Source organism: Papilio machaon, chromosome 29 (assembly GCF_912999745.1).
Source record: "Papilio machaon chromosome 29, ilPapMach1.1, whole genome shotgun sequence".
NCBI classification, from domain to species: Eukaryota; Metazoa; Arthropoda; class Insecta; order Lepidoptera; family Papilionidae; genus Papilio; species Papilio machaon.
In genome coordinates this window covers 1,435,855-1,459,433 of record NC_060014.1, presented here as the reverse complement: position 1 = coordinate 1,459,433, position 23,579 = coordinate 1,435,855, and the positions used below count along the sequence as shown (strand labels likewise).

General features: G+C 31.3%; 2 protein-coding genes across 7 annotated transcripts; one reads left to right on the top strand and one right to left on the bottom strand.

Moving 5' to 3' along the window:
- Window positions 1-626: 626 nt before the first annotated feature.
- On the bottom strand, window positions 627-23,310 carry LOC106712085 (multiple coagulation factor deficiency protein 2 homolog). Of its 6 annotated transcripts, none has more exons than XM_045685341.1 (7): window positions 23,148-23,308; window positions 22,685-22,791; window positions 22,070-22,105; window positions 21,366-21,501; window positions 21,135-21,177; window positions 20,225-20,373; window positions 627-820 (listed from the first exon to the last, which is right to left on the bottom strand). In XM_045685341.1, the coding sequence occupies exons 2-7, from the start codon at window positions 22,781-22,783 to the stop codon at window positions 684-686; spliced, it is 600 nt and encodes a 199-aa protein (XP_045541297.1). In that variant the 5' UTR covers window positions 22,784-22,791; window positions 23,148-23,308; the 3' UTR covers window positions 627-683. The 6 variants fall into 6 exon arrangements, with proteins under 6 accessions (XP_045541297.1, XP_045541298.1, XP_045541296.1 ...); XM_045685342.1 differs by lacking the exon at window positions 627-820 and adding an exon at window positions 10,656-10,866 and having other exon boundaries at window positions 23,148-23,309; XM_045685340.1 differs by lacking the exon at window positions 627-820 and adding an exon at window positions 11,426-11,747 and having other exon boundaries at window positions 23,148-23,310.
- On the top strand, window positions 3,246-8,635 carry LOC106708230 (cholesterol 7-desaturase nvd). The gene is made up of 8 exons (XM_045685343.1): window positions 3,246-3,517; window positions 4,334-4,517; window positions 4,767-4,952; window positions 5,363-5,535; window positions 5,779-5,884; window positions 6,263-6,387; window positions 7,490-7,660; window positions 8,372-8,635. The coding sequence occupies exons 1-8, from the start codon at window positions 3,269-3,271 to the stop codon at window positions 8,534-8,536; spliced, it is 1,359 nt and encodes a 452-aa protein (XP_045541299.1). The 5' UTR covers window positions 3,246-3,268; the 3' UTR covers window positions 8,537-8,635.
- Window positions 23,311-23,579: the final 269 nt, after the last annotated feature.

Sequence of the window (23,579 nt, the reverse complement as noted above, 5' to 3'; positions counted from 1 at the left end):
TCTTTTTTTTTTATGTCTTACTTATATAATAAATGATTAGATGGATGTTTGTTTGAAGATATCTCCGGAATAGTTCAACAGATCTTGATGAAATTTGTCACAGATGTAGAACATAGTCTGGAAGAAAACATAGGCTACTTATTAAGTTTTTTTTTTAATTCCGCACGGAGGAAGTCGCGTGCGATAGCTAGTATAAACTTAACATGTATTTTGCATTTAAGCTGTGCCATTAATTACATTGATTTCAAATGAAAATAATATTAAAGGGAATATGGCGGAAAAAATTGTACATTGAAAATTTAATTCTCTTAACTAAATTAATATTTTATTGTATTAAGACATTTTTGATTGTTTAATATACATGTATAGTTTTTAAATAAAAGAGTGTTTTTAAATCGAGTTTTTTATTTTAAAAATAGAGATGAAAGTTAGAGAAATAAAATTTGATTTTACAAAACCTTTGACTAGTCTGAATCTTTTTTTTTTCAAACAACATTACGTATCTTTAAGAGTAGTTTGATTTTTTTTCTTTAATTATGCCTTACTTGAATAATTTGTCATGTCCATTTTATTATAAAAAAAAGTTTTTCATACATAAATAGTTCTTGAATAAATGAATGACGTCATAATATGGCGCATTCGTAAACAAAATGGCGGTGACAGCTGTCATTTGAATTGTTCCTTTAAACGGATTTATATTCAAAATAATCGATGTAGCCGTCATTGTTATGATCCGCCTGCTTCAAAGCTCCGTTCACAATTTCCTCAAGATCTTTGTCTTCATATTTAACTTCAGATTCAACCATTTTTCCGTGGTCGTCTGGGTAAAACAAATTCATAAGTAATAAACCAGAGTTAGCTCCTTCACCGTAAGAACATCGGATAAATGTACATATGTAAATCGAAAATCGAAAAACACATTGGTACATGGCGGGGCTTAGTGCTCGCCTACGTAATAATAGAAATCTATGTGCATAATTTTTAATCTCACAATTTCAAAATTGAAACTGAATTTCACTAAAAATACAATAGTGACAGAGATCTGCCACAAGTTAGATGGTTGCAGATGCGTTGCCTACGTTGATTAACAGAGGAGGGGATGTGCAGAAAGGGGTCACCTTTCTACACGTCCCCTTCCAAGTCAATTTCACTTCCTCTTATCATTCTTTCCTTTTGAATAGTGTAAGGTAAATTAACCAGTATTTAGTTTCCAGCATACTTTGTATGAATAAATTATAGATTTTTAAATAATTTTATCTTTTAGGTTCAATGTAACAATTTTGCAACTCGTGTTACATTTTAATTGCTTCACAATTAATTTAAAAAAATACATTTATTCATAAGTAGATCTAATTATTTGAATTAATTAAATGATATTTTTTTTAGTTTATTTTTCATTAACTTAATCTAAATATAAACCAATTTTTAAAGTAGTTTATAAAACAGTATTATCAAATGCCATAAATTAAAAATGTTTTTTATGTAATTATAATTAGTACAGATATTGCATTGACTCGTTAACAAATTCAGTTGCATCTTAGAATGCTAAAGGTACGGACGTAACGAAGGTAAGTTTTATTTTAAAGTCATATATAATCAACATAGAATAGTTCTTCAGTAGCAACGAAATTTATAAGGTTAGTTGATATTTATATACATTTTATATGTTTTTTTTTATTAAAATTTGTAAAAAAACCACCGGTGGAATGGTGATAAATAAAAGAAACAACATAAAATGTTTTTACTTATAATAAAAATCTTACTAATATAAATGCGAATGTATAGATGGATTTTTGTTTATCTCCAGAACGGCTCAACGGATCGTGATGAAATTTGGCACTGATGTAAAACATAGTCTGGAACACGTAGGCTTATTAAGTCTTTTTTTAATTACGCGCGGACGGAGTTGCGGGCGTCAGCTACTTAATTAATATAATGAATAATCTTTCTATGATGTATAAAATTAATAAATTTATATTTTGTCACTTTGAAAAGGAAAAAGGAAAGGAAAGTCATCAAAAAGTTTTTACTTAAAGAAAAGAGGTCTTCATTTATTTTCATAAACAAAAAATATTAACCCTAATATGTCAGTCGGGTAAAAATAAACATGGACGTAGTGTAAACAGTTACACGTCTAAAAAAAAGTATAAATACGACTTGGGGACGCATAGGAAGGGGAAATAATCCCTTTCTGTGTGACTCCTCCTCCGTCGATAAAAGGTAGGCAACGTATCTGCAATTGCGGATGTCTATGGGCAGCGGTCGCTTCAGCATTTCGGCAAACTCAGATGGCTGCTTGCTCATTTGCCATCTTATAATATTAAAAGGAAGGTCTTTTATGGGACGAATTTATGAAACCCCTTTTTTAATGCTCTCCTACGTAGTATTATAAATGTATCATTTTCAATCTCACAATTTCAAAATTGAAACTGGATTTCGCTAAAATATATACATCATACAATAGTGACAGAGATCTGCCACAATTTAGATGGTGAACGTAGGCACGTTGATTAACAGAGAAGGGCAGATACAGAAAGAGGTCACCTTCCTAGTTCCTACACGTCGTCTTCCAAGTCAAATTGACTTCCCCTTACCATTCTTTTCTTATGAATCGTGTAAGGTAAATGAACCAATATTAAGCCTTCAGCATACTTTGTATGAATAAATTAGAGATTTTTAAATAAGGTTATCTTAAAGGTTCAATGTAATAATTTTGCAACTCGTGTTACATTTTAATTGTTTCATAATTAATTATATAAAAAAAGCTATTATCGATACGATATATATGTCTCGTTGATAAATGGAGATAACAATAATTTTCTTATGTGAAACAATAAATTAAATTCATGGGCAAAAAATACCATTTATAAAATGTCAAATAAAGTACAATTGAATCAATATAAATTAATTTCACATACAGTCGAGTACTTAATAAAATAGTTGAATTAACAAATTCGGTAAATTTAAAATGTTGCTTTGATAACAACATTGACAAATTAAATAAAAACAAAATACATTAATTGTTATCAAATTTTAAAGTTACATACAAATTAAATTAATAAGGCATCCATTTGATTCGAGCTACAGTTTTTGTACAAATTATTTGTAGCGACATCTTACAGCGAGTAGCGGACGTTTCCAATAAATATTAATTTTTATAATTTCTTATTGAAAACAGAAGAAAAAAATACATATCCATTTTATTTCATTGCAGGATAAAACATTTTTTATTGCAGATTTTGCCGTGACAAATACAACAGAAAATATTATGGCCGAATTTTATCAAGACCATTACAAGATGGCGGACGGTAAAATAGCAGTTCCCGCGCAATGTCACTATTTGAATATGGAACAAAAGGAGGTTTTAGTTTTCTCGACGAATTTGGCAATGGCTACCGCTCGTTCAGGAATCAATTTGTTCATTGAGAATATTGGTTATTTATTATTGACCGGAACAATATTATTTTTGCTATACGTTTTATACAGGAGTTATTTGAGTCCACCGATTTATGTGATGGTTAGTTTGTTGTTTATATAATAAAAATGTCATATTTTATTTGCAATTTACTTCCAACTAATCACAAACAATGTGAATTTTAAACATTTAAATAGTTTTTCGAAACAGATATTTTTTTCCGTCTTATTTTTTTGTTACAAATGTTAGCTTAGTTAATTATTCATGGGCGTCGGCAATCGATACGAAAAATTTAAAATTTTAATTAAATGTTAAACTATTACGAAATACTACAATTCCTATAGACCTTTTTCATAAAAAAATTAACCAATATTAATAAGTATTCTATTTGGAATGATAAAAAGGATTCTATTTTGATCATCGACAAGACTGTCTCTTGATCATCGGGTGACGTCACTCGTTCAAGTATTACAAACTTTTGATGTGAAACATCTATAGGATCACTTGTAAACCGAATTGTTGGCGTGGCGACGCTTGCCGTGGCGACGGGTCACCACGCTATACTAATGTATACATATATATATTTTATGTGTAGTAAAGTGTACGCTGAGGTATACATTATTATTATCATTATTTTAATTATCATTATCATTATTTATTTATTATAATATTTAATATTTTATGCATATTACTTGTACACACACGATGTTTCACATCTGCCAGGCGTCCCATGACGGCTCACAAGTTTTTTTTTATTGTAATTGCAAGCGCTACTTTACTAGTAATTAAAAAAACGTTCCAATGTACTCTTTTGTTCTATTTATTACATTTGTTCCTATATTTATATTTCGTAATTATTCTATTATAAAAGGTCACTTTTTAATATCATAATATCAACAGTAATAATCAATATTTCAGGAACTGACTGACACTGGTTTCGAACATATAAGTGGCAAAAGAGACAGGGCTATGAATATCAACAGAGTACAGAGCGCGAAGCAGATAGGAGATAAGCTGCCTCCGCCCTACCCTAATGGCTGGTTCGCTGTCGTCGAGAGTAGAGACCTTAAAGTTGGCAAGATGGTCTCCGTGGATGCGTTAGGTTACATATTACATATATTTATGTATCCTTCATTAGCGAAAATTTTTAAGACTTATGTATATGATTTGATTTGTTTAAAGTTAAAATGTTCCATGGTTAAGAAGAGTACAGAATTGCAGGACATCATTGACACATAAAAATGTTTTAAATTCGTAATACGTGTTTCATCTCCGTGTTTTAATTCTACATCAGCGTGATCTAGTGGTGACTGGCAGAGAAAGATAAGCTCGTATTTATTATTTCTCATAGGGTTAAACCTCTGCGTATACCGTGGTGAGGACGGCGTGGCTCGCTGTGTGGAGGCATATTGCCCACACTTGGGCGCTAACCTGGCTATCGGTGGCACGGTCAGCGGCAGCTGCATCACGTGCCCCTTTCACCAGTGGAAGTTCAACGCAGATGGACAATGCGTTGGCATACCTAATGTTGAAACTGGTAAGACCAGAATGATTTTCTCTTACAGCAGCAACGAGCAAAATTGTTAAGTGACCCGACACCCATATATCAGTCTTCATTTGTGTTTTAACGGACGCACTTCAGTCATTAAGTGGTTAATTTTATTTACAATGAAAAAATCTGTACTAAATAATAATCATTGTACATTATAACTACGTTGAGGTCACTATCCGCAAAAGCATGGCACGTATGTAATCCAATGTCTACTTTTTTGCTTCAATAGCTAAAATGGTATATTCTCAACATCTTGACTTCTCTGTGTAGAGTCTGCTTATTTATTCCATATCCATCTATATCAGACGTCATAACAAGACGTTCACTTCGTTCTCTACCATATCCTTTTTCATACAATATATAGTTTCTATGGTACAATATCTTGTTCGCCACAGTGCCGGCAGGCATCAGTATCAAGACGTACCACACAATGGAGGTGGACGGCGCGGTGTGGGTGTGGCATGACGCAGAGGGTCGTGACCCGCTCTGGACGGTGCCTGAAGCCCCGGAGATGAAGTACATGACCTTCAGAGGCAGAAATGAGTTCATGGTCAACGTTCATATACAGGTATGTGAGGAGTGATGAACCGCATGTAACAAGGGATGGAATGCCAGAGTGACGATTGGAATTACGGAAGATAGATCGATCTAAAACAAATTCTGGTGCCAAATAGAGTGGAATAACAAGATTATGTGTTTTTTTAGATTAAACGGTAGCAAACGAGTAAACTGCCACCTGATTTAGTTAAAATAGCAAAGAGACTGTTCACAGACATCTGTTAGCTTTAATCTTGATTTGTATTTTGTACAGGAGATACCAGAGAACGGGGCCGATGTGGCTCATCTAAACGCTCTACATTCGACGTCAATGCTCACTGATATTGGAAATAAATTTCCCATCTTACATAATATCATTGGTGAGCATTTTACATTAAAGCTCAAAATTATTTAGGATATTCCAATTTTTTGATTCTGATTTAAAATTTATTTCTGAAAAGACGATTTTTTCGCGTAAGGCATCTACGATTCTTCTACCGTTGCGGGATGTGCATGGTAGATCAACTAATATAAGTTTATCCGCTGCTCGTTTGCCCTCTTCATAAATATACTAGCTGTCGCCCGCGACTTCGTCCGCGCGCAGTTAAAAAAAAATGAAAAATAGATGTTGGCCGATTCTCAGACCTACTGAATATGCTCACAAAATTTCATGAGAATCGGTCAAGACGTTTCGGAGGAGTACGGGAACGAAAACTGTGACACGAGAATTTTATATATTAGATAAAAATTGTTTTTAGGTCAGCACATTTGGGCGGCGGAGTGGTGTCGCGGTGAGAAGGCGCACGAGGCTCATATGTTGTTCGAGCAGAAGTACATCGTACTCAAATGCAACGTCTTCCCAATGAAAGTAGCTGTGACACAGGTATAATTAATTCTGACTTTATTTGGTATCGGGGGGGGAATCTTAAAAAGATACCCTGCTCCTTGGAAAAAGCAAGGTTATGTAGTGTTTTACCCACTAAAACCCTTCCGGTAGTCATCCTCTAGTGTCACTGGTAGGGCTCCGGGATCTCCGGTGGAATGCACCGGTGCAATTAATTCTGACTTAGGATAGGATGTACCAGTTAATTGCTTTGTGACCTTCTGTAGCCTAAACGACTGAAACGGTTTTGACAAGTGAGGTGTAATTCGTTGAGTATTCTTCAACTAAGTGTCATTGTGTATATTATATCGGTACAAAACACATACAATGGGAGTAATAAATAAAATTCTAAGTTAATTAAAAACTAATCTGACTCGAAATAACTTTTTACATTGTTAAATAAATTTTTGGTGCTTGAGTATGTTTTAAAAATTAGCAAGTGTTACGTAACATAGTTAAATTTATATATTTACTAGCTGTCGCCCGCGACTCCGTCCGCGCGCAGTTAATAAGCTTATATGACACGTTCGTAGATTTACCATAGCAGCGCCATCTATTGATTACTTACTCAACCCAGGCGAAAGGTATCGACATCTGTTAGAATCATTTGGAGTTAACAGATAATTGTGACTGTCAAATAATAACAGACAAATAATTAGCAATAAATTAAAATTGCGACTATAATTTGAGATTTAAACTATCCTATCTCTCAAGTTGGATCGAACTGCACATGGTGTGCGAATTTTATTATAATCGGTTAAGTGGTTTAGGAGTCCATTGAGGACAAACATTGTGACACGAGATTTATATATATTAAGATAATATTTGTTTTAAAATGTAGCCACTAGATGGCGCTATGTAATCATTAGAGCCTCAGTCAGTCGGGTTCTTCGTTTATTTTAAATTATAGTTAGGTTAGATAGATAGTCTTTTCTCGATCGAGCTTTGCAGATAGTTGTTTCTACTTTTTAGTTAGCCTTTGTTTGTCCACTTACTATCGTATTCAGAATCTTTAATGGTTGTTTAGATTTCTAATTTTTAAATCGACAATAAGTGTTGTCCTTAAATGTCTCTGAGTGTTCTTATTCGTATCTAATATCAGATCGGTCCGAGCCACGTTCGGTTGCACTTCGAATGTCTTCTTGGCTCGCTGATGGTGGCTCAGTCAGTGACACCTCTCAGTCCGTTACTGCAGCGCGTTGTGACTCGCGTCTTCACACCAAACTACAACGCGGTGTTTGGAGCGTTTATGGTACTCGCCGAGGCTATGCAGGTCAGTGGGGACTGTGTTTTGTAAAGGTTCAAATATGTGCTTCCTTTGTAAAATCAGTATTTACTCTACTTGCGATATGTTCTCTTTTTTAACTCTAATGCCTGTATCATTATACAGTGCAAACATTATAACATACCAACAGTTGCAACTAAAAGCTGTATCAAGCTTGTAGACCAAATTGTTTGTGCCGGTAAAAAATTATGTACTTACACATACGACAAATCAAACATGACAATATAGCTAGAGTACAACAAAGATTTTGACGATAGTAGACGCCACACAACATCTGTTGCATGAATAGGCCAGCTCGCTTGGAGCAATACCACGACCACACAGAAGACAGACGTTAAGTGGAAGTCATTCCACGTACAGTCTGATGTGTGTGCTGGACGTTCTCGTCTTTCCCTTCTCATCCTTTTCTTATAAGGTAATGAAGGGAAAGTCAACGGATTTCATGAAAAAGGGAACGCATAGAAAAGGGAAATGTTTTGTTTCTTTGCATCCCCTTCTCTGTGAATTAGAGCATGGCATTATTTGCAATTGTGCCTGTTTTTGAGTAGCGGCGAATTCAGGTGACTGCTTGCTCGTTCGCCAACATATACTATAAAAAAGGTCTCATTGAATTGAGATTAACAGGAAAATGCTAGCCAACTGGATCAGATTAATTGGTCAGACGTCTGAGTAGCGTTAAACTATGTTTCGTATGTTCAGTTCAAACGCGACGTGACGATTTGGAACAACAAGCGCTATGTGAGTGTGCCCCCGTACGTTCGCTCCGACAAAACTATCCGCGCTTACCGCGCCTGGTTCATGCAATTCTACAGCGAGAATAGTGTCTCGCTAAAGCAAGCGATGCAGAAGCCGCTCGACTGGTGACCAACAGATGGCGTGGAAACTAATCGGAGAATATGTTCTAAATTGCGGTAGATGGCGTGGAAATTAATTTAAATTGATTACTAGTAACTAGCGATAGATGGCGTGCTAACTAATAGGATCGTATGGATAATATCATGTTCTGAATAAAAACTAAAAATTTTGGCTACAAAGTACATTTTATGTTTAATTATGTATCATATAATGTACATATACATATATCTTTATTTAGATGAAATATAAAAAAATTATGTAATGTCATTTAAGTGACAATGTAATGTGTTTTTTTTTTCAATTTGTGTGCGGTTTTTTTTAATTGGTTATTTTCTAATTTATTAAAGGGGAAATATACAATTATATTCTTATTATATGGAATTGAAAATGTATTCATTAGAGATAAATTATGTTTTTGGCTATTGTAGGCCCAATTTAATATATCACATTTGACATTACATCAAAATTCAACAACGTAACTTTGTATTAGCGGCCATGAAATATCGAATTTATTGTAATCGTGTCAATTGAACGTCGTTACAATGTTGTGTCAGTCAACTATTTTTCTTTTTAAAAACAATATATGATACAAAAACATAAATTTTTTTCAATAACTTAACTTACTTTAAAATCCGTGTCGTTTAATTCACTTTAATGTTTTTAAGTAGCTTTTCATTATGTAGCTAACTTGTAGACGTAGAATGTGAAGTAATGTATTTTTTTTTTCAATACAAAATCAAATAATTCTATAAATCCAAACATATCTAATTAATCAGTACAATGTAGTTACAATTACGACATCTAGTGTTGAGCGGCAAAATACTAATCTTAAAGATGGCTATAATTCAACTTTACGTTTAAATGTATATATATTTTTTACTACATCGCATACTTATGTCTTTCGTTTGATATGATTAAAGTTTTTAATCCTTTATGAGGTAATATTGATCGATAAAAAATGTATAAAAATACTAGTTTTATTTTTGGGTTGGGTCAATTTTTCGATCACATTTGACATTTCATCAAAATCCAACAACGTAACCTTGTAACGGGGCTCATAAAGTATTATTTATTTTTTTAAATTTAGTACTGTACAATATCTTACCTCTTTTCAAATTTCCAGTAGGGTGTGCGAAGCGGGATTTTTTTTATTTTACTCGAGCGTGGCAATTAAAAATAAAGGGAGAACCTTGCACCCAACCCACCCATTTGTGATATGATTACTAGCTTGGGTACAAGGTTCCCCACCTTATGTTTGACTGCTGCACTCGAGTTAATCTAAAATTCCCTGCTTCGCCTTCCCTACTATTAGGCATACATTTGCAATCTTAAGATTTCAAGCGAATTCACACAAAATGCTATCGTAGATTAAAGACGGTTTCAGATCAATAAATTGGTTCGGTTAAATGTTTAATTATTATTTGGTTTTTATTGATTTTATTATAGTTTTTATTATTGGCGATGTGACCTTTTTTATAGAAATAGAATTTTAAAGTGTTTTTGGTGAGTGCTTTTTATTCATAGTAAATAGTCCTAGTTTTCCTAGTTCGTACAGCTGTATTCATACATTCAAATATTTCTCAATTTATTTTTAAATATTAGATGAAATATATTCCAAGAATTTAATTTAAACTTTATATTATTAATAGATTTATTATGGCGTTATATTTTAAAATATTTTTTATTTGAAATAGAGTTACTTATTTCAGATTTTTTTACTGTGGGAAGGTTTGTTCTTTTTTAATTTTTTTTATATGTATGTAAATTGTGTTACACTAGATGTGTTGATTATATATTATATTGTGTATTTTGGATTTATGTTGTACCATTAATTTCAAATAAAAACGAGTTTAAAAAGAACCATTAGTATTTTTGATTCTTTGGTAAAAATTTATAGTTTTCAAATAAAAGAGTGTGTTTAAATCGAGTCTTTTATTTAAAAAAAAAATAGAGAGGAAATTTAGAGAAATAAAATTTGAGTTTACAAAACCTTTGACTAGTCTGAATCATTTATTTAATACAAAATTACGTATCTTAGAGAGTATTTTAATTTTTTTTTGCCATGTAAAATTTTTCATATCCATTTTATTATAAAAAAGTTTTTCGTATATAAATCTGTCCCTAAATAATATATATAATGACGTCATAATATGGCGCATTCGTAACAATATGGCGGTGACAGCTGTCATTTGAATTGTTCCTTTATACGGATTTATATTCAAAATAATCGATGTAGCCGTCATTGTTATGGTCCGCCTGCTTCAAAGCTCCGTTCACAATTTCCTCAAGATCTTTGTCTTTATATTTAACTTCAGATTCAACTATTTCTCCATGGTCGTCTGCGGAAAAACAAATCCATAAGTGATGAACCAGTTATATATTTCAAAACATTTTTAGGAACAGCGACATCTAGTGTCAAACAAGAAAAACAGATCCACCACCATTTGAAACATAAATAGAAAGTGAGTGACATCTATCGTCGAGTAGCATAACTAAAATTTAAAATAAAAACTGTCCATTCCATGAAAAATGTTTAAACACCTTTGCTAGCACGAGAATGATGACATTTTAAAACATTATTTATAGCTTATTATTTATAAAATTTCTTAAGTTTTATACCAAAACCAGAATCGAAATAAAAAGAACTTACCTGTCTTTCAATAGAAGCTGAAAATGAAAGGTAAAATAAAAAAAAAAGTTAAAAATTAAACTTTATTTTGTCAACTGTTAGCATTTTTAAATAGGTTATGGAAATCAAACTAAGTAACTAGTAAACTAAAGAAGTGGAAAATATTTTTTTATCTGAACAATGGGAAAACTAAAACTGGAATTCCTTTCGAAATACTTAGAAAATATTGACAATCTCATTTTTAAATAAACTGAACTAACATTAATTAACTCAAAAGGGTTGGGCCCTTCGTACACAATACAACAAAGTATTCGAAACCCGGAGATTTCAGTCGGCGACTTTACACATTGGACAATCAACAAAATAAGTTTTAAAATCTATATATTTTGACATGTGTTTTTTATAAGCTATTTCGGCAATGAAAATTTGTTCTTTATTTATTTCTTGCAACTTGTCCCTTGTAATTACTAACTCTATACTCTAAATAACTGATATATCCATCATTATTCAGGTCTGTATGTTTCAAAACATGTTCCAAAAGCTGTTCCAATTGCTCATCTGAATATACTTCGTGATTTTTATCAACTTGACCTAAAATAAATTGTATAATTTTTGCATAACCTTTTAAGCTTACATTTCAACTGAAATGACTTCTTATTAATATTATAAATGCGAATGTTTAGATGCATGGATGGATCAATATTTGTTTGAAGGTATCTTCAGAACGAATCAACAGATCTTGATGAAATTTGGCACAGATGTACAAAATAGTCTAGACTACAAGAACATATAGGCTCTTTATAAAGTTTTTTTAAAGAATAAACAAGTCATTGATATATAATTCTAGAGAAAAAAAAACATTTCTAAAGATAAAAAAATGGGACCCATTTGTAAGCACTTCCTTTTGATTAAAATAATTTTTATCAAAATCGGACCACCAGGGGCAGAGTTTCGCGGTAACACATAAAAAAAATACAGTCGAATTGATAACCTCCTTCTTTTTGAAGTCGATTAAAAAGTACATAATGTTGTTGAATACATGGAATTAAATTAAATATTATTACAACTTATTGAAGTCATAAATCAAAAGTTTATATCAAACAAAATACTCACAAAGCAAACTTACCCCAGATTAAGTGAGGATTTTTCACGTATAAACAACACAACACTTCATTTCTCCTAATAATTAGGTTTTGTCCGGAATAAAAAAAAAACTTTGACAGATGACGTTTAGTTTATACTCTGTATTTAAAGAGATTTTTCACACTGACAACTACTGCATAGGCTATAAGTTGTGGTATTTTGTGCCTGTTTGATTTCGGCCATTTGGCTGAAGATTGTCTGTAGCAGTATGGGGAGAAAGACTGCCTTTTGTTAACTAGAGATGTCAGAATAATAAAAAATAACAATATCATTAAATATGCCATAGACATAAAAAAACACTTTACTATAAAAACAAATTACTCTGTGGACTGTAGTCACTTGTAAATAAATAATTCTTCATGCTAGTTAATCATTTAAAAATAATATTGCTTTTTTCAGCTGCGGATGCATTCCGGCTTCGGAATCAAAAAGGAATACTTTATTTAACTAGTTAGATTAACGTATAAAATTCACAGATGACATCAGACTCGTGACGCTAGCGCCACATACTAACAGCTTTCAGTTTTTCTCCCCAAATCTGGCGCCTATAGAATCAAACAAAAGCTATAATTTCCAACCAGTATAGATGTCAGTGAATAATAAATACAAAAGACATTTAAATCAAGCATATTTAAAAACTGTAATTTATAACCTATTTACAGATTTATTTCCAACACCACATACAAAAGCGAAAGCTTATGAAATAAACATACTGCATAGTTGATTATTTAGACCATTAACATATCTATCACAACCAGTTTCGTACATTAAATCAAAAAGTATATCTAATCCTGTGTTGGCCACACTGTCAATGTCAAAAAAGTATCAGAAGACGCTAGTTTATAATAATAAAAAAAATCTTATGATAATCAAAAAATTTAATCAAAAATTTAATCTTGTAACACAGCTATACCATTCTTAGCTTTGGATTCGACCCATGTAATGTATCCATCTAAATTTGTATCCATTTGCTCTAAAACTGTATCAATAATAAAAGCAATTCTATCATCAGATATCGTTTCAACATTACGATCAACTTTAACGTGTTCATCTGAAACGGAAGCGTTATTAACTGTACGTTAACCGCTATTAAACTAGTAACAGTTATTTTACCAATTTATCTCATTAATTGAGTAATAAAAATTATATTAGAGTATAAATACAATAATTTGAACAAAATAATTTATGAAGATAAAAAAATATGTCACCTCGTTCAAAAAATATATACTAATATAGCTTATCTGTTTGTAAAAATTAGCACAGAGGTGACTTTCATGAAAAACGCCCAATTGCTTACATTTCACCAGATAAAATAAATAAAAATACTCAAATATAGTCGTACAAAACTTTTAAATCAATTCATTAAGAAACGGCTTAACTCACGTGTCCGTCCGGTGACGGCACCGACTAGTTTCGGACCCATCGGGGGTCCATGGGTCGGTGTCGTCACCGGACGATCACACGTGAGTTAAGCCGTTTCTTAATGAATTAATTATGATGTCTGACGAAAGTTTAAACAATTGAACTTTTAAATCAACAAAATGTTAGTTACCAGAAAGGATTATCGTCAGCCGTGTTTCAAAAACTTGTATTAAACGCACGATTGCAAAAATCGACATAAAAAGGAAATCTAAAAGGAATTAAATCCATTGATCTGATTACAATAATTTTTTGATATCTTTCCAATGTTATAAATACGATAGTTTAGATGTAATGGTGGATGGATGTTTTTTTACTACTTTTAGAGAATTATTAGTCAAGATCATCTCGAGCGAATTGCGCGCTAAAGTTCCCAAAACCAAGTGACAGATAGCTGTAGTGAGGCGACGTAAGCGTTGATATTTGACATGTCTAGTGCTGCGCCGATACACCGGCACAGTGTTTATTTTTGTCTCTAACACTACATATCTCCAGAACGTCTCAACAGATCTTGATGAAATTTGTCACAGATGTGGAACATAGTCTGGATAAATACATAGGCTACTTATTAAGTTTTTTTTAAACACGCTGACGCAGTCGACAACTCAATTAATGTAAAATTATATTAAAACTAGCTTTTACCAGAGACTCCGTCCGCGCGGAATTAAAAACAAAATGTAATATGTGTAGCATGGAACAAACGTGGATTTACAGACAGACTGATAAAAATTTTAAAATTACTTTTACTATCTATATATATAAGAGAAAGTCGTGTTAGTTACACTATTTATAACTCAAGAACGGCTGAATCGATTTGACTGAAAATTGGTGGGCAGGTAGCTTAGAACCAGGAAACGGACATAGGATAATTTTTACCCAGTTTTCTTTTTTTTTTTATTCCGCGCGGACGGAGTCGCGGGTAAAAGCTAGTTTATAATATTAGTAAGATTAAACTGACGAAGTCGAGAGCAACAGCTCATTATATATAAAGTTATATTAAAAAAAATACAAACAAAATTTTATTCCTCCATTTTAAAACTGTATTTTTTCAATTTCGTCTTTTACATCTCATATAATCTAGATTCTAGATTCTAGCATGATAAACTTTTAATTCTGGCCAATCAACATATCCATCGTTATCAACATCCATTTGATACAACAACTTATCCACAACTGGTATAGCTTCTTCCAAATCTAGACTTCTATGTATACTTATACCGCTGCCTTCTGTAAAAAATCTAGACTAGTTTTCTTACTAACATTATAAATGCGAATGTTCAACAGGGATCCCCAAACTATTTTGGACAAGCGACCCCTTTTTTCAAAATAAACTGTTACCTCAGACCCCCAAAGCTAAATTACCTACTTTTAAGATCAACCCCCTTATTCATAATGGTCCGTTAACTTAAAACAGATGCTACAGATTGTTATTTTTCATTCTGACTTAGGTGAATAGGAGACAGAGTGAGAATTAGCAATGCTTAAAGTTCGATATCGACCATTTTGGGAATCCCTGGTTTAGATGTTTGTTTGAAGTTATCTCCGGAACGTCTCAACAGATCTTGATGAAATTTGTCACAGATGTAGAACATAGTTTCGAAGAACACATAGGCTACTTATTAAGATTTTTTTCATCCACGCGGACAGAGTCGCGAACGACAGCTAGTCTTACTAATATTATAAATGCGAATGTTTAGATGGATGTTTATTAGAAGATATCTCCAGAACGTCTCAACAGATTTTGATGAAATTTATCACAGATGTAGAACATAGTTTAGAAGAACACATACACTACTTATTATGTTATTTTTTTATTCCGCATGGACGGAGTCGCGGACGACATGTAGTAACTATATAACTATTGGTTAATTATAAAAAACCAAAAAAATATCGACTGATATTAGACCTCCTTAGGCAAAAAGCATTCTCTCCGAAGCTATTAAATAACGAATTAAAAAAAAGTCTAGATCTGTCACATGACAGACATGATTTATCGTAAGTTATATTTCAGTTATACATTTTTGAAGTTAGTAAGGTCCAAAACCATTTCAATATAGTTCTGTTTTTTTTTTTTTGTTAATGAGCTGCAAAATTACTTGGTCAGCAAGATTTTGCATCAAATCAAAATAGAACTTAGTAAGAAAACACCAGTTAGATGTTTAATATTAGTAAGATTGGTATTAAAATTTGTCTTTTTTTTAGAAGTCTATATGTAAGGCTATAAAAAACATTGATCTGTGACATTTTTTATTCATACAAAGGCTACATTTTTCTGTAATAGACTTTATTATTTAAACATATTTTGTTATACTAAATTCACGTCTTTAAATTAAAAAAAACGACTTGATTTAAATTGCTTTCTATAAACCGTTTTATTAACGGTTATAAAAAACGCAACACACAACGTAACATAGCACCTGTTATTTTTTCCCTATAAACGTCAACTGTCAAACACTCAAAAAAAAAAGGCGCGAAATTAAATTTAAAAAAGATTTAGGGGGTTTTTTTTAGTAAGGTAATAACTATACAATAAATATTTAAACAAATCATCTTTTATTCACTTTATACAAAACAAACACTCATCAAATGAGTTTCAATTTAAAGAAAAAAAAATAATGTATTCTTCAAAGGAAAAATAATATCACAAGAGAATAGTGGAGATAGTTAAGTAGTTAGATAATCCAATTCTAAATTATCTAGAAATTTCACACATATATAAAAGCGATAGAAATAATAATTAAAAAAAAATTGTCTTTATATAGTATATATGACGTATAGAGTACTTTATACAATTTTGACGTTTACCCGAGAATCGATTTACTAAATGTCACTTGATATTTGACATGACAACACTGAGTTTACGCCAACAAATAATCTCCGGTGTACTTTTTTTTCGCCTTATTTTTTTTCTCCGGATTTCGTAACTTTATTTAATAAATCTACAGACTGCACAATTTTAATCATTTTTAATTTTTTTTTAATGTGATTAAATGTATTTTATTAGGAAAAGGTAGCAAAAAAAAATCACTCTAGAGTTAAATTTATTACCCCTGTAGTAAATCTGGGGGCACGGTGATGCCCCCTTCGAAACGATCACGTCCGAATCAAAAAATATTTACTTAATAAATTTGGCATATATATCAAACATTTGATGAAATGTTTGGCAAACTATAAACAGGATTGGACTTAGAAAAAATATATATATATATTTTAAATTAGACAAAAACTTATATATAAAATATTCGAGTAAAATACAACTTTTGAGAGTGAAAAGATTTCTTCTATTCTAATATTTAAATGCTGTTTAAATTTAAAAAAAAATACTTGAATAAAATTGATGCAGAAAAATACAAAGCCATTTTTTTGTAAAAAAAAAAAAAAAAAAACTATATCCAAATTTCGACCAATCACCGAACATTACTTTGTTGAAATACAACTGTCACTGCAAAGAAATTCTAAAGCCCTTCGTACACAAGGCGAAGTAAATCACAAAAATCGTCGACGTGAGTCGTCTATTCAACACAAAACAACATATCAACTATATAGATTTGATCCGCCATTTTGAAAATCGCAGAGACTTTTCTCACGATACTGACAAACAAGTTGCGAACGATCAACATTGCAGATGACAGATCTAAACCGATGGATCCTATGTATAAGGGACAAAATACTCTTAAAGGTAAATACAAGGCAGCTAAAGTACAACAAGGATCTTATGACACTTTTTTGACATTGTCAGGGGGGCACTAGTGACCTGTCATAATTTAGTTCGACTTATGCTTACCGGTTCAGATAACATTGTCGGTCTATAAGTTTAAATATGTCGATGTATATGTATAAGGGTCAAAGTAACAAATTAATGATTTTTACTTTTTTATATTAAAAGTTACCTCTTAGTTTAGTTAACAACATGCACAACAAAATACACATTTACATGTGTAAATGTGTATTTTTTGCTGAAGTAAAAGAACCTATGCGAGCTATTTTCATATATGGTTGTAACTTTGAGAGCTTCTCCTGTAAAGTTGTCAATTTGTACATTGATCTTTATTCTTAAGCCATCGACATATAAACGAAGTTGTGATTTCTATGATATTTTATTACGTAAATCATTTAGCGACTAAAATCTCCAAGTATCGAAGATTTACGTTAGTGTACGAAAGGCTTTATATTTATTCACTCTCAAAATTTGTATATTTAAAATGGAAGCACTTATACGAAAACAGAAAAAAAAATAACAACCAAAATATACAAAATTGTCTTTGAATGCTCGAAGAAAAAAAACACAACTTTGTGACTTATCATTTAAAGTTAACTTTTCAATACATAATTGACAATGTTGCCGTAGTTAAAAAATCTACTATTTGAGTAAAAAAATTAAAAAATGTAGAATCTCAACTGTGTTCAAGGAATGTTTATATTTTTAATACGAATTCCGTCAGTTTATAATCAGACTTTAAAAAAAAAAACATATAAACCGAACATAAATATAGACAAAATTATATCGAGGGGTGAAAGGCTATTTGTTTTAAGCGACATTTTTTGCGATATTAACTTACATATATATATATATATACATATATATATATATATATATATTCAGAATCAGAAAAATTCCCTGATTCTGAATATATATATATAAGTAAATATCGCAAAAAATGTCGCTTAAAACAAATAGCCTTTCATGCATAATCTTTAATTAAAGAGACCTTAAGAGTGTTGCCGTTTTTAGGTAATAATCATTTTTTTTTTTGAAAAAAATGTCATGATTTTTTTTACTATACACCAAATTAATTAAAAAAAAAGATGTTGTGTTAAAGACACTTAATAATCAACTTTATATTAGTAAAGATTTTTTTTTTTTATAAATAATCTAATTAGATTATAAACCGACTTCACATTCAATCTTTATTCTGACTCTTCTGTTGTGCTCTTACAAATTCTGGATAATCAATAAAACCATCTCTATTATGGTCGTCCATATTTAAAATGGGATCTATTAAATTTGTTAATTCATCATCATTGAATATTTTCTCACCCACAGGTGGTGATCCAGCTTGTGGTTGCTGTTTATGACCTTGTTCTAATTTTTTTTTGGTATTTTTCCCCAGCAGCACGATGGCAACACATAAAAACAAACACTGTAATGAGTTTCGCGAACTGAATCCACTGGACAGGTTATACGTAATGATATTTTGTGCCTATTTGATTAACGTCATATTAATTAAGTAACTTCGATTGACGTTTTTTAGGAACGTTACATGTCCAGTGGTTGAGTAGTTTTGCACCATTTTTGTATAGATAATAAATAATTAATAAATTAAGTAGACTTTAATTATGACTTTAGCGAAAAATTAATTTAGATTTCAAGACAATTTAAAATGTCACATTTGACATTATCAAAAACGACCAACGTTCTTAAACAAGTAAAAATTTTTTAAGCATAATTATTTATTATCTATGCAAAAAAAAAACACTAATAAAATATGAATGTATGAAAGTACTTTAAATAACATTATAATATGGGAAATATTAAATTTCTAGTCGAGGAATTAAATTTGTAACCCACTTCGTATCCAAAAAAAGCACACTACAAGAGTAGTAAGTACTTTAATTACGCCGTTATATACAACATTTGGATGAATTTTAGTTTTTTTTATTTATTCCATAAAAAAATAGTGGAGAGAGATTTTTTTTAGTTTTTTAAAAATATTAAACACATACTAAAAAAAATTTTACAAATTTATTATAAACATTTTAACATTTTCAACTTAACCTTAACGACAAAAAAGTAAAAAAAAATATATTTTAAAGTACTCTCATACTATCCCAATATGACATTGCCCAAAAAAAAAAAACAACATAATCCCAAAAAAACAAATTTCATCCCCCCACAAAGCGAAAAAAAAACCCAAAACAAACATATTATAGACATAAAAAAAAATTTACATCCAAAATCAATATCATCAACTGAAAAAATATATTTACAACAATTTTTAATCCTCTATTTTTTCCCTAATTCAATTGACACTTTAAATAGAAAAAAAATTACACACTTCTAGAGTGAAAATGTGTACAATCTAACATGGATAAGTGAGCGAGCGAGATACCTCTATAAGCGAGAAACTCGGGTAAGAAAGAAACCTCTACAAGCGACAAAAATATCGCGTTCCGTTAGACTCTCGCTTATCCAGGTTTGAGTGTATTTGAAAGTGTGTTCAAAGTGAAAAGTTGATAAATATTAGAATGAAAAAGTGTGTAACAATAATTATCACGAAAAAAATTACGTTTAGAAATGTGTAAACTGTGTAAAAGTGTGAAAAAAGTAAAAGTAATTATCACTGTGATAAAATATTGTGATAAATAACAGAGTATGTGAGAATAAAATTTAAAATATAGATAAATATTTAATTTAAAAGTGTGTAATATCAATTTGAGAGTGTGTAATAACAATGTAAGAGTGTGTAATATAATATTAAAGTGTGTAAATAATGAAAAACACTCACCATGCCAATGTATTAATGATTTGATCAGCTCACATCCATCAAGTTTATCATTATTATCAGCGTCATGCATTTTGAAATAATGAAACTGTAATTCTTGTTCGGACATTTTTGATGTATCAATTGGTACATCCATATGCTCTTTAATATGGCTGTAAAAAAAAATTGTCAAATAACTATTTAATTAGAAAGAGTATATCCTTATATTTCGAATCATCCATCCATCCATTTATAATGCGAATGTTAAGATGGAGCTCAACGGATCTTGATGAAATTTGTCACAGATGTAGAACATAGTCTGGTGGAATACATAGACTACTTATTAAGTTTTTTTTACACACAAACAGAGTTCAGGCGACAGCTAGTTATATATCATCATCATCAGCTCACTATACATCCCCACTGAGGGTCTCACAGTCTACACTAAGTTAGAGATGACTATGTCATAGTCAACCACAGTCAAGTGCGAGTTGACTTCACACATATCATTGAATTTCTTCTCAGATATTTACATCACGATGTTTTCCTTCATCTTAAGAACGTCACATAAATGTACATATGTAAATATAAAACACATTGGTACATGACAGAATCCAGGACCTGCAGATTGCAAGTCAAGTGCTTAACCCCAAAGCCACCGACGCTCTGGTTATATATATAAAACATAAATATTCCTCAAGAATTACATATATACTAGCTGTCGCCCGCGACTCTGTCCGCGCGGAATAAAAAAAAATATAAAACGAGGTAAAAATTATCCTATGTCCGTTTCCTGGTTCTAAGCTACCTGCCCACCAATTTTCAGTCAAATCGATTCAGCCGTTCTTGAGTTATAAATAGTGTAACTAACACGATTTTCTTTTATATATATAGATATAGATAGATGTAAGAGATAAAAGGTCTGGATACTTACTCTCTTTCCTGAGCTATGTTAGCCGGATTTAAAAGTTGAGGATCTGAAAATTTACACAAATTTTATTAATTCCTAGCTATCTCCCGCAACTCCGTCCGCGAAGAATTAAAAAAATAACTTAATGATTTATTTTATTTTTTACACCTGACCATGACTCTATGCACTTCTTCTCCACATTAACTTTAGCCGTTAAGTCATGTTTGTGATTTATGACGTATTAATGAAACTTACCACCGTGGTGAGCATGTCCTTGTTGCGGTGAGACTTGAACAGGTATTTGTTGCACCGGAACTTGTTGCTGATAATGTTGTTGTTGCATCTGTTGTGGTTGTTGGAATTGTTGCTGTGGTGGCTGTTGTTGGTATTGCTGGAAGATGATGAAATTAAATCTTACTAATATTATATCCTGGGTTCGAATCCTGCCATGTATCAATGTGTTTTTCGACTCTCGATTTACATATGTACATCCGACGTTTTCACTGTGAAGGGAAAAAACATCGTGATGCAACCGGCACATATCTGAGAAGAAATTCAATGATATGTGTGAAGTCAATCAACCCGCACTGGGCCAGCGTGGTTGACTATGTTCTAGTCACCTCTATTTTTGTGTAGGCTCCGAGCCCCGCAATGGGGATGTATAGTGAGCTGATGATGATGAATATTATAAACATGAATGTTTGAACAGTATGTTGATCAGGTGCTTTACAAACAAGCCCCATACTTTCAACCAAATCACTTAATGTCAGGTGAAATTGTAATCTATGGTTTTGAAAATTAAAAAACTAAAGAAAAAATAATACCCATGTGCTATGATAATAAGAAAGAGAATGTTAATGTACATCAAAACAATAACAAATACAATAAAAAGTAAAAACAAAGTGCTTTTTTTCTATAGAAACTTTTTTAGATAGAACAAAAAAATTTCTACAACTTACTTGCTGTGGTGGAGGAGGAGGTGGTGGCTGGTAGTTCTAGAAGAAAAAAAAAGTTAAATCCTTAATGTTAAATAAATTCGAAAGTAAATCTGTCTGTCTATCTCACTTTCACAGCAAAACTACTGAACAGATTTAAATGTAATTTGGTACACAGATAGTATAGAGCCAGAGAAAGGAGATAGGTAAATTTTAACACAAAAATAGGGTTGAAAGTTGAAAGCAGGGTTGAACTTTTGCAATGTTTTGTTATAACCTTTCTAATATTATAAATGCAAATAGATGGATGGATAGATGTTTGTTTGAAGGTATCTCCGGAACAACTCAATGGATTTCGATGAAATTTGGCATCAATTTTGATCATAGTCTGGAAGAATCCATAGACTAGTTATTAGGTTTTTTTACTTTTTTTTAATTGGATGGATAATGATATTTGTTTGAAGGTATCTCCAGAAAGGCTTAATGGATCTTAATGAAATTTACATATTAAGTTTTTTTTTAATTCCGCGCAGAAATCGCGGGCGACAGCTAGTTAAAAAAAATGAAATCTTCTTAGTAGCTTTTGACAATAAACACTTTTAAAAGATTTACTTTTAAAATAAAAGAATATTTTAGTACCTGATAATTCTGTGGAGGAACTCCAGGGGCGACTTTCTGTTGATATTGTTGTGATAATGAACACTGCACGAATGCAGCAACAAGTAATAACCTCAACATATTACTGGCTGAAAAGAAAGCTTCATATATTAAAACTAAAGTTGCATAAAACCTTTTTACTTCCCATTATTATACTCTAGCTTAAAAACTCTTTTCACTTTCGCCTTTTATAAGAAGCATATTTTTAATTTTTAGTTTTAAATCTGGTATTTACGAAAGTATTTTTATAGCTTACTTATAAAATAAATGCCGATTGAGATTATCTTGAAATTGTAAACCTTATTCACGAAATGTTTAATTAATTAAGAAACATTACTTACTATTTCAACTCTTACTTATAAAAGTTTGAATATAAGTTAAAAATGGTAAACGAAAAAATACACGTAAGTACTAACCGTGACTAAAGTATGGAGAATCAAGTTACCTGGTATTAACACTACGTGGACGAATAGTCGATAGGCGGCTTATCGATTAAATTTAACGATAACATAAATGTTTCTACGTGAGTTTTTCGAAAACAGGATTGTGAAACTAAATTTAAGCCAACGCGTCAATGTTTTTCGACTTTGACGTTAAATGTCAAACTCCGACGCGTTCCATTTTACATGTGTTTTTCTTTCTATTGTTAATTTTTTTATAATTTTTCTATATCTTGCTTTTAAAAAATATAGGGCAAATTTGTATAAAATTAAATTAATTACTTCGATATTTAAGTTACGAAACTTACTCAAATTTACCAATAATTCGAATAAAATGATTAAATACCACAGATAATCATCTGTGGATTTTTTTGCGGCCTTATCACTAAGAAAAGGTGACTTCAGATATCGCCAACATTTTATTTCATATCTGTTCA